We start from the raw sequence: 12309 nt of genomic DNA on the forward strand, positions 1-12309 counted from the left end.
TGAAGCTGGTGTATAAAATGTGTTTGATAAAATGTAAATTCATAACAGATTCAAAGTAAAAGTCAGCTGCATGACCAGGTATTAAGAAATGAGCCATCGTGATTCGTCTTCATTTAGCAGTTCTGTATATACATGATCACATTTTCCATGACATTTTCCATACAGTACAAGAGTAATGAAAGGTTTAGGCGCTCATTAACTTAGATGTTATTTTGTTTCTAGTTATAGTAGTTAAATGAACATTAATTACTTTTCTCCACTCGACATGCATTATTAGCCAAGCAATGACAAATTAGCATTGAGTATGTGCAAAGGTAATTACATACGCCATAATTGTCGAGCCTAATTATTTTAGTTTACTGCCACCTTAGCTATCAGGTAAATATCATTAAACTGTTGTGGAGTAGTTTTACTGCTTTTTGAAGTTCATTCTGTCGCCTTTTAATAGGCTTGACATTTATCCATAATTAAGAAAGGAGAAAGGGACCAATGTTTTTAAGTGAAAGAACAACTCAACATGTGAGAGTCTTTAAGGGTTATTTGTGTTCGTTAGGACTTTACATCTACTTGCCATGTGTAATTTTCCACTGTTTTTTGTAATAGTTTAATTTTTTATTAATTTTCATCTTACTGTTTACTTTTTGGAACAGAATCCTATATTTATTAATTATTATTTTATAATCTACAAAACAAATATACACAAAGTACGGTGTTTTATTTCCGGTGGTGTATGTAAATGATCACATCTTTTAAACTATGTACAAACAAGAGCTTACCTTAAAAACAGTAAAAGGTAATATGACATGTAGCAAAGGCAAAAAACAACTGTACAAAATGCTAGTACAAGTGGCCACAGACTCATTGTGGAGTTTAACATATAGTGTGTGATACAGTTTTAGTATGAAGTGTGCTCATATAAACACATACACCACACACACACACACATATATATATATATATATATATATATATATATATATATATATATATATATATATAATTTCTGAATTAATAATGTTTGTAGAAATGATTGAGTCAATACAGACAGCTTGAAAGACAGCTTGAATCAGTAAGCCTACTGATGAGCCATTTCATTGTCAGCACACCCCAAGAATATCTATTCATAAAAACTCAATGCAAATGATTATGCACAGCTTCACATACATTATTAATTCACTCAAAACTAAACTCTTTGAGGATGTAAGATTTTAAATGTTGTAGAATGGTGTTATCAGACAACTAATACAGTGTAACAAGGTATAACCGTACTAACCAATACACCAGTTGTATTTCATTTATGTGATTATTTTAAGATAGCACATCTTTCTTTCCAGACTTGGTGCCAGGGTGTCACGCATTCATTCAGTACTTTTCAATAAACTAATATCCAATATACAGTAATGACATTTTTTGACCTTAAGATGCAACATATGTTACATGCTGTAACATTAAACAGCAACCACAACAAACTGGGAAAAAATAAATAAATTAAACACGGAGTTAAGCAGGTTATCTATTTCTGAAAGTTGTTTACCATTCTCATGATCATTACCACATATTTTCCTTTTACTCCCTTTAATGAAAAAAAGTCAGTGGCATTTCAGTTTTTGAAAAATAAATCAATAAAATACAAGCCATATTTTTTATTGCTATTTCACTGATAACATATAACGGTACAATATCTTTTATATCTCACGTAAAAAAAGATTAAGCTAAAACAACTTCTGAGAACAACTTGGGTTCTATAGCATGATCAGCAGTAATTGTCCCCTCTCATACATTACCTGTCAAGAACACTGTGTTTATAAACTTGCTCTTTGTAAACACTGTGGAGTTATTGCCTAAATAGCACGTTTAATGAAAAAGGGCTAGGTGGGGAGGTAGGGTGATTTACAATCTGGCCCAGGCTACAAGTGAAAATAGTTGTGGACTAACACTAAACCCACTCATTTATCAAACAAAGCTAACACTCAGTTCAGCACAGTTGGCAGTCTCTTAAGAAAGTCCCAAAAGTGAGTAGCAGAGGGTCCTCCAAATCAGAATGAATGTGCACTCCCAGAACTATAACTAGGCTGACCAGATGTCCCAATTTTCCATCAAAGCACCCAGCGTTCCGATATTTTACTCAAACTTTTCACTGTGCCATGTGTTCCCTTTCAAGTACGAAATGTAACCATTACCGTATGGGTATTTAGCTCTGAAAGACCCGAAACCTGAATAAGATATATCAAAGCTGCTCGCAGAGCCTGTGACGCAGTTGTAGCCTACCCCCGAGGGCATAAAAGCATTGCGCTCACAGATCTCTGCACAATTTTTCCTTTCAAGACTGACCTGACAGGAGAGCCTGGTTCAGGCAAGTACTTGCTGCCCATCACATTTTTTGCTCACAATGTGTTGTGTTTACACAAATATTAAGCGATATTATACACTGTGTTAGTATTACTAATTTAGCATATATTGTGTACTATAGCCTGTTATTTGTTACATCCCACTGCGGCCTTGTGCCCCGTGTGTAGCTAGAGGCTTGTCACTCTTTCCCAGAGATCAGGCAACATAAGTCGGCTAACTTTATTGTTCTCCCCTCAGGCTGCATAGCTCCAGCTGGGGTTAATTTATATTATTAACTGTAATTGTTTTAAGTACTGTTTTTTTGTGGAGAAAATGTTCTCTTTTGTATATATTTCTGTTTATTTTCAGATACTACGCGCACAACTAAGCGCTGTGCAGGACCAAGATACGAGCTTCGGTTGTGGTTGCTTGCTGCCATTTTGAAGGCTGATTTTGCATCACCATTGTGAAGGCTGGTAATACCTCTAACAAGCAGGCTTCCCTCAGTCTTGCCTATGGTACTGACTGAGTGGTTTTGCCTGTACAGGTGGGCATCCCTGTACATTGCTACCCAGGGTGACTGTGAACCCGTGGAGCTATACTGTACCAGTACCATTCCAATGCCATCCAAGTGCAGTTCTTGTACCTACCCGGTGTTAAAGTCACCAACCTATGGCCCGGTACCGACCTGTGCTGACATCCCTGGTCCGGTACTAAACCAGTCTAATTCAGGTCTTGACCCGCCTGGTTGCTATCTATAAGCAGATTGAGGCGGCACCTGTACATCTGTATACTGTACATTGTATTGCTTGCTTCTTGCATGAGGCCTGGGTTTTATCCCTGCGAGACATGCAAGGCCAGTCTGCCTATTGAGGACAGGCATGGCAGATGCTCTTCCTGCCTAGGGACAGAGCACGCCTAGGAAGCACTGGCTAACCGCAGTTTCTGCAAGTTTTGTGCACCTTTTTCAAAGCGGACGCTTGAGAAATGTCTCTCTACAGAGCGCTTTGCATCCCTCCCTCCTGCACAGCGTTCTTTCCCATCACCATCTGTTAGAGGTGGCTACATCCTCACCCCATTGCCTTGTGCAAAGGGAGACCAGAAGACGCACCTGGGGAAGTAGCCTATGGTGTTCCTCATCTTCCTTCTCCTTCTACTCTCCTGAGGAAGAAGATTAAGAGTCACTGTTCCAAGCATTCAGTGGACTCGGAGCAGATGGAAAAGCTCTGGGCAGCTTTTTCCCACCAAGGAATGGTCCTCGTGGAATTACTGCGTGAATGTTCGACGCCGCTTGCTCCACCTGTCCCATTGGCGTCACAGGAGGACATGCTGTCCATTGCTGCCTGTTGGATGACGTGGAATCTGACAGTACTTCCCTGGCAGTTAAGCTTTCCCTGTCAGCAGAGCTTCTGCCACTGATCAAGAGGGCCACTGCACCCTGGCCTACAAAAGGCGAAACAAGGCATTTGATTTTGGAGGACGAGCCTACTGGCATCTCCTGTATCCCCCTAGTGCACCTGAATTTTCTCTTTGCGATCCAGTCGTCCTGGGTTCATCCGGCTACAACTCCTGCTGTTCCCCAGTCGATGGACACCCTGTATAGGGTGCATGATGCGGAGAAGTTGGGCCTGACCTATTTTCTGTTGGTGGAGACTACCTGCCATAACAAGCAGTTCCGGGTCTCAGAGGTGATCCTTAAGCATGCCTATGCAGCCAGTGCGTTCGCCGCTCAGCTAGATAGTTATTATAGCACTCTGGTTGCCTACCAGTACCATTTGCTGAGGTCCCTTTCTGAGAGTCACAGGTCCTCTCCACAATAACTGGATAATATATGCTTGGTTAATAAGAACCTGGCTGTAGGGAGGAACCAGAGACTTCTGTGTTTTCTTTGTAGTATAGAGCCAGACTCAAAACTTGTTGTTGGAGGTGGGGCGTCTTTCAAGCTGGAAGGGAGTGGATTGGCTGGTGTGGAAAGAACTAAAACAGGGTTGTATGTTTGATTGGCTGGTTTTGAGGCAGGGTGTTGTTTGGATCCAGCTTATGACAGAATTATGGACCAGTCATGTCTTTCCTGTCATTTTGCTGTCCAGTAGCTGAGAATTGAGCCTTCAATTACTGTGTCCTGTCACAGTGTCAGAAAGTATCAATGTTTAAGTAGCTTTTTATGTTATCAGATTAGTTGTAGATTAGAATGTTAAGGGAAAAAGTAGGTATTTATGCGCAGATTCATTTAAAATTTAATTCAGAGTTAAGCACTTCAACGTTCCAGCGGGCAGCTATGCAAAATGGAAGCCCGCTAGATCTGGAAGCTGATTGGCTGTTCACTCTCAATCGTTTTCTAAATATATGTATAAGCAGTATACAACAAGCAAGGTTGAACAAAACACAGAACAAACAAAACAAACATACTAACACACAGACACGGCACACAGCAAGTATCTTGCTAGCCTAAACTAGCATTCGTAGCAATTGTTATCTTTTAGTTTATATTTGCTGCTCTCTCTCCTGTTCCTCCTCGATGTACACCCAACCGCATGCATGAAACACTCACTCTTTTATGCAGCTGTACCGAGACTTGATTGCTAATCAATCATTCCGTTGAATCTCAGCACTGTCTGCACGTGAAGTGATTGTGCAATACCTGTGACCAAACACAAATATACATGTTAAATCACCCGTGTTACATAACCCACATGCTTAACAACAGTATCTTTCGATTCCCATTCCAGCCAACCTTTGCAAAATCTGCACATCATTATTTTGTCACTGTCAGCTGCATACATCCTCTCATGCTCAAATTCTTTGCAGCGTTGTTTAATTTTTATGCACAGTTTAGGAATTTTATAAACAAACGTCTCTTCTCTTCCATCACAATTAGTTCCCAAAAGACTCGCTCCAGATTATACATCGTGCTAGTCAGAGCTTCCATTTCCCTTCAGACCGTGTCCATGGTAATGGCTGAGCGTTGAAGATTGCAAGTATTTATTTAAAGTATTTTTTGTATAAATCTCCCAATTTAAAAATGTAATTCTTTGCTTTCTTTATAATTATTTTTTCATTTTATTTTGTTTTATACAGTAGATGTTGGTTATTAGCAACCCTGTAAAGACAACTTTTGGTTACCAATCCCATCCCTTAGACTTTAATGTTAATGGATTTTGGATAATAGCAACTGTCTGCCACTTATTGACTATTTATTTATTTAATTTTATTTTATATATTTTTTTACAATTTCTATGGCTACGGCACGCACACAAATACATCGCACACACGCATCACAGCATCTATTTATGTATCAGTTTTCATAAGGCAGCTGTACATTTATTGAGTCTGATTTTCGTCTGTCATCATGGCTTCAGAACGTCTACAGCCGATAAAGTTCTGATTCTGGAGGCACTATGTGAATTCGGTACTAAACAAGTACAGGTAGCAGAAACGTTTGGCTCTCAAAATCTGTTGTCTCATGCATTGTAAAATTGAGAGTGATATACAGCTGGAGCAAAAAATCAAACAACATTGGACAACTACTTCTTTTAAAATGATGCTTCTGTATTAAATGTAGGTACTGTAAACCACTTTTTTTAAGGATATTGATAGTACATTGCTGTAGTACTATGCATACAATACAGTACTGGGTATACTTGTTTTACACATCTGTGTAGTATTAGTAAACAGTTGTTTGTTCTGATATTGGTGTTTATTTTTTAACACTGTAATGAACCAAGACGTGTATTTCAGTGTGCTGTTTCTACAACTATAGTATACATCGTCTTTCCATATACATACATTTGAAAATGTGGCTTTTCACTTAATAACAACATTCGGTTAATAACAACTTCTTGCTGGGAACCGAGCAGTTGCTAATAAGCGGCATCTGTTGTATTTGCATTTTGTTTTATATGTTACATTTCATTTTATTTTGTACTATTTTGTATTTGCGAAAAACACAGGGCTCCATATAATTGAGAATAAAATATAGAACATCGAAGTAATATTTTGATTTACTACTTACAAATACACAAAAAATGTAATCAGACAACGAAGGACCGTAGTCCATTAGGTTACAATTTTCAAGAATACCCGAACCGACACAGGAAGGGAAGGGATATACTCGCCACTTCCAAAATTTTTATTATAAAAGATGTCCGTGGCTTCCTGGTTGCTGTGAATTTAAAAAAAAAAAATACTGCTGGAGCTGTCTTTTGTTCAGTACGGTAAAGGTGATATGGAACAGCACTGGCTACAGCAGTCTAGGATATCTTAACGAATTCAGCACAAAAACATGAGTGTTCCCAAAGTCACTTGCAAGCCACTAACACTCAAAAGGTTTGGACAAAGTCAGATTAATGTTCAGATGGATAAGCAGAAGTGTAGGGCTATAATACATCACAATGAGCAGCAATAACTGGCTTTCAAGGGCATGATGAAGGCACCAATTCCTCAAATAGAGGTAATTATGTGGAATTACTTTCTTTGATACTTTCTGTGGCTCACTTGTCACTTGTCAATAGCCACAGCATTCTTGGATACCTCTAACAAGATTCAGAACGACTTCATCTCTTTGGTCTCAGGTTTTGCTAGATGCAATAAAAAGGAAGTACAGGAAGCCAAGTACATAGCTGTATTGGTAAACACACTCAGCTGCCTTGTGTTCTCAAGTGTGAGACTGACACACGTGCATGTATAGACAGAGACAGACAAACAGGCAGGCCTGATTAGAAAATCTGGAACCGTGTACCAGGGTCTCTTTTGGGTAGTAATAAATAAAAAGTCACAAATCACAAACATGAGTGTGTTAAGTGCATGATACATATTAAATACCATATAGTACGCATACAACTAGTCCCTTCAGATCTGTAGACTTGTGTAACCTTTTTAAGTACTGGAAACATAAATAATAATCATCTCAGGTTGAATACAATGTTAAACGCACTCCATGCTGTGGGATTCTTTGTGGCATCTATTGACCATATTCCGCTGCTGTTGTTTTAAAACATGGCACTAAGCACAGGAGCATTGTGTGGAATTTCTTTACCACAGCAGGAGAAAACTGAATTAAGGAAGTATTTCATTCAAAGGAGGAAGCACGGGCACACTTAATGTGCTCCACGAATATTTTGTAATATACCCAAAACAAAACAGGTCAACGTTTCATGAGTGAGTGAGTAATATTTTTAGTAATTTTGTATTTTTCACCTTACGTATTTTGGAGTGCATATGTTTTTTCTTTGTACATCGACTTGTACTTATTTGATCTTTTTGGTAATAAACTATATCTTTGCAATAACTGTAGATAAAGCATTCCTTATTGGAAGCCACACGGTTATTATTATTAATGATTCACAGAGTTTTCATTGACATAAACCCAACAAGATGTTATGTTGTTTTCTTTCCAATTCAGTTCCTGAGAAGAGTAGGCACCACTGTTATTATTATTGAGGTGTACTTGCCGCTGTGTATTATTGTTTTCTGTAAAACCTTGATATCCTGTCAGTTAAGAAAATGCTTAATGCAAAGCTTGTCTTAATGTTATCTTTATTGTGCCAGCCAGACACCCACGCTTACAACTGTGTTATCATATTTTCTGCATTTCTCAAATTAATAATTGATACCCAGGTAGTAAAAAGAGATGCGGCCGGGTAATTTAAAACCTGTGCCAACCTCTAATTAATTTATTTATATATATGTAAAGTGCTAATAGAAAGTCTACACCCCCTTTCAACATTTTCACCTTTTGTTGCCTTATAGCCTTTATATAATATATATATATATATATAATTAAAATATATATATATATATATATATATATTTTTTTTTTTTTTTTATATCTACACATCCTAAACCACAACTTCCAAGTAAAAAAAAAAAAAATCTAGAAATTTGTATAAAATTAGTTAAAAACAAAAACTGAAATAGCTTGGTTGGATAATTGTCCACCCCCCTTGTAATAGCAATCCTAAATTAGCTCAGCATCCACCAAGTATTAACTCAGTATTAACTCAGGGAGGGTGGAGACTTATCCAATTATGATCTTTCAGTTTTGTATTTTTAATATATACATTTTTTCTCAATAAAAACTGTTTTTTAACAGTCTGGAGTATGGTGTGTAGGTAAGTGGGAAAAAAAATCCTCATTTAAATGCATGAAACTCTGAGGAACTGACAAAACAAAATGTGAAAAAAAAGTTCAAGGGGGTGTAGACTTTCTATAGGCACTGTATATATGTCCTATAACTGAAGTAAAGTGTTATTCTAAGCATTGTGGTCACTGCAGTAATTAAGCATGGGTGAATATAATGTTTCTGTCCACAGTATGAGTCTGATGAATTGGAGAAGTGTGCTTACCAGGATTATGATAGTGACAGTGATGTCCCAGAAGAACTCAAGAGAGACTATGTGGATGAGCAAACTGGAGACGCTCCTGTGAAAAGGTAGACATCCTCTAAACGTATTGCATGCATCATTTAGTTTATTGACAGCTGCATATCTAAAAATTTCAGCTTGATTTAATGTTTGCAGTAGAAATGCTGTTTCCCCAGCCCTCATAAGTATCCACAGTTGCCACTGTAGTGTTAATAATTTTACAAAGTTGCCACTGCTTTATCTCCCAGACAAAGTCTGTATAGTTTCAGGGTTACATCAGCACTGTATACTAAATGTGCCAGTATCCTCTGACCGAAAGTGACTAAAGCCTTAATGTCATAATTGAAGCCCGGTGATTTTTTACGTTTTTGTAGGATTAACCGAACACTTTGAGTTACTGTCTTAAATTTTGATTAACAACTATAATTTTTTATTCTTCCATTATCATTGTATTCCATATTTGTTTCACTGCCACATTGTTTTAACCACTGGCCATATTCAGGATACAGACCACAACTTCAATATACTCTTTACAGCCACTACAATGCAGTTTTCTTTGATTCTTTCATTTACTTCATGCTTACAAACGATGCCATCTGAAATGCCACTGTCATTTCTACATGCATTGTTCATTACAAGGTTAAATCATGTGTCTATTAACATCTGTGTGGCTTATCGCTAGATTGAAATTAATTTACACAAAGATTGTGATGAATGTGTTTGTCTAGCAAACATAGTATCAATAAAAAAAGACATGCTGCACTGCCAAGTGAGATTATTTGGTCAAGCCATTCAGTGTTTAAACAAGTCAGGCATCATCATTAGGGTCTTCTATCAGTACAGTTAGATACCATATTTAAGTAACAAAGTTTGGCAGCTTGCATTATTCCTAATAAATTGTTGTAAATCCAAGTGTGATTTGAAATTGAAAATGGGAAAACACATGGAAAAAAGAGTAAAATGATGCTGTGTAACTCCCATTATGATGCTGAGATGCAGATAAATAATGGAATATGTTGTATGCTTCCTTGATATTACAGTTTGCTAAAGAAATAGCTCAGAAGCCTGGTAGATATAGAAAAACAATTACAGCTGCTGGAAAATTGTCAGTTTTTATTCTTTCAGAAAGCTAGCAGCTATCATCTGGAGATGTCTTTACAATCTTAAAGAAGACCTTTTTTTTTTTTTCAAAAGGATGAAATAAAGCCATTCTCTTTTTGGAGAACAGCGCCTGGGCATTGTGTTTATTTAGAAGTGATAAATGTAGCTTCTTGCAATATGCAGATGAGAAGTTTGTCATAGGTGTGCTGCAAGTCTTACTATGAACGACTCATACAATATCTGCAACTTGTTTATTGTTTTCATAAAATGGGAATATTGTTATTATCCTTCCTAGTGTTTTGTGTGTGTGTTTTAATCAGTATATTGTGTCCTACCCAAGTCTTTGTGTGCAATCTGTTCAAAATGCCCTATATCATACCAGTCTGCCATACAGTATGTACTGTAAGTTTTCCTAGTTTTAATCCAGTTACTGATTCACAAAATGTCGGACTGATGGTAGTAATTCAGTTGCTCTTATTTCCTCTCACCTTTACACGACATTACAGTCCTCTAACCTGAATTAAACGAAGCCACTGAGTAATAGTAATAGCACCTGCACGAACTGAAGTACAATACACAGGTAGCAAAGTCAGTATTTGTTTCTTGTTTAGCAGGTAATGTGTTATGCATAGTAAACACCATGATGTAGAGTGACCCTGAAAAGTCTTTCCCGACAGACATTTATACTTGAAAACACTTATTAACATCTTGAAAGCCAAAGTTATCGAGTATTCCCCCTTCAGCACACACAATAATTTCGGATTAGGAAAAACACGCTTTAGTTTTAATAGTGTTCATGTTTCTCCTACTTAAGCAAGCAATGCAGTATTTACGGTAAATAGAAAGTGTGCTAGTTAAACACTTTCAAATCTCCTGGTAATTGTTCTATAATAGGCCTTATGATGACTTTGGTTTCTTTTTTCTAAAATGCTTATACAACAGTTATAATCTCTTGACTGATGTGTCATAGTTCGGTGCTTTCTTTTTCTAACAGTTTTTCTTTCCTTTTACAGCCTGTCAGATGAACTGACAGAACTAAAATACTTAACAGCCACATGCCTAGCATGCAAGTTGAAATTAATTTGACAAATTAACTGAGCTGTAGCCTTATGCCTTTGACTGCTGAACCAGCTCATGAATTTCCCACCACCCTGCGACTCCTTTAGCCTTATCAGTTGGCCTGTTGTAATTATGTTTCTGCTTTTGCAATTAGTGTGTCTCGAGATACCCTCAGGAGCAGGAAGAAGTCAGACTACAGCCTTAATAAGGTGAATGCACCCATCTTGACGAACACTACCTTGAATATAATCAGGCTTGTTGGTGAGTAAGACAGTCTCATCATTAACCGAAAGGGGATGGAAATGACCATCCATAAGGTGTACCATTTCTATAGTTTAATTTATCATATAATTATAGTTGAAAACTCAATTTTCATAACTTACACTTTATATAACACTATTCTGGTTTATTACTGTAAGGCAAGACATACACAGCAATGCAGTACTATTTGGTTTTTAAATATACTGCTTTATGTCTTTTTTGAGGGTAATGTTTTAGTCTTCCAAACATCGTTGGCAGTTTTCCCCTCTCAAAGCCATTTTTCAGTCTTTGTCTTTGTTACTTTTGTAATTGGCTGCATAATTTAACTCTAAACTTTAAATTAAATTGCTATTTTGTAGTAGCAGAACTCTCTCTCTCTCTCTCTCTCTCTCTATATATATATATATATATATATATAGCGAGAGAGAGAGAAAGCTGTAGTGGTTAAACTGAACACTATTATATGAGGAGGAGGTTAAATGTCAGCAAAACTTGCAAATAATATATACAAAATGAAATGTACTGGTTGCATAAGTATTCAGCCCCTTAAGTCAGTACTTGGTAGAAGCACCTTTTCCAGCAATTACTGCGATGAGTTTTTTTGGATACGTCTCTGCTATCTTTGCAGTTGATGGTGACATTTTTGCCCCTTCTTTACAGGAAAATTGCTCCATTTCTGATAAGTTTGTTGGGGATCGTTGATGGACTGCAATATTCAAGTCTCACCATACATTTTTGATTAGATTCAAGTCAGGACTTTGACTGGGCCACTCAAGAATATTAATTCTCTTCTTGTTCAACCACTCCAGTGTGGCTCTGGCTTTGTGCGTCGGGGCATTGCCCTGCTGAAATGTGAATTTTCTCCTCAGTTTCAGAGTCTTGGCTGACTCAAACAGGTTTTCCTCAAGGATTCGCCAGTACTTTACATTATCCATTCTACCTTCTATCCTGACAAACTTCCCAGTCCCTGCTGAAGAGAAGCATCCCCATAACATGATGCTGCTTGACAGTTGGGATGGTGTTGACTGGGTGATGTGCAGTGTTGGGTTTGCGCCGGACGTAACGCTTGGAATTTGGACTTTTGTCTCGTCTGAACACAAAACTTTTTTCAACATGTCAGCAGTATCATCTACGTGCTTTTTTGCAAACTCCATACTTGCTTTAAGATGAGGCTTTTTGAGTAATGGCTTCTTTCTTG

At 37.4% G+C, this 12309-nt stretch overlaps 1 protein-coding gene across 4 annotated transcripts in view; it reads left to right on the forward strand.

Moving 5' to 3' along the window:
- vps50 (VPS50 EARP/GARPII complex subunit) overlaps window positions 1-12309 on the forward strand; it is a 175181-nt gene that overhangs the window by 99974 nt on the left and 62898 nt on the right. For all 4 annotated transcript variants that reach the window (XM_041248891.1, XM_041248892.1, XM_041248893.1 and 1 more), the window contains 2 exons: window positions 8640-8758; window positions 11005-11111. In XM_041248891.1, the coding sequence (XP_041104825.1) occupies window positions 8640-8758; window positions 11005-11111 (226 nt within the window). The remainder of the gene's footprint in view (window positions 1-8639; window positions 8759-11004; window positions 11112-12309) is intronic.

The sequence above is a fragment of the Polyodon spathula genome, chromosome 4 (genome assembly GCF_017654505.1).
Source record: "Polyodon spathula isolate WHYD16114869_AA chromosome 4, ASM1765450v1, whole genome shotgun sequence".
In the NCBI taxonomy this organism is placed as follows: Eukaryota; Metazoa; Chordata; class Actinopteri; order Acipenseriformes; family Polyodontidae; genus Polyodon; species Polyodon spathula.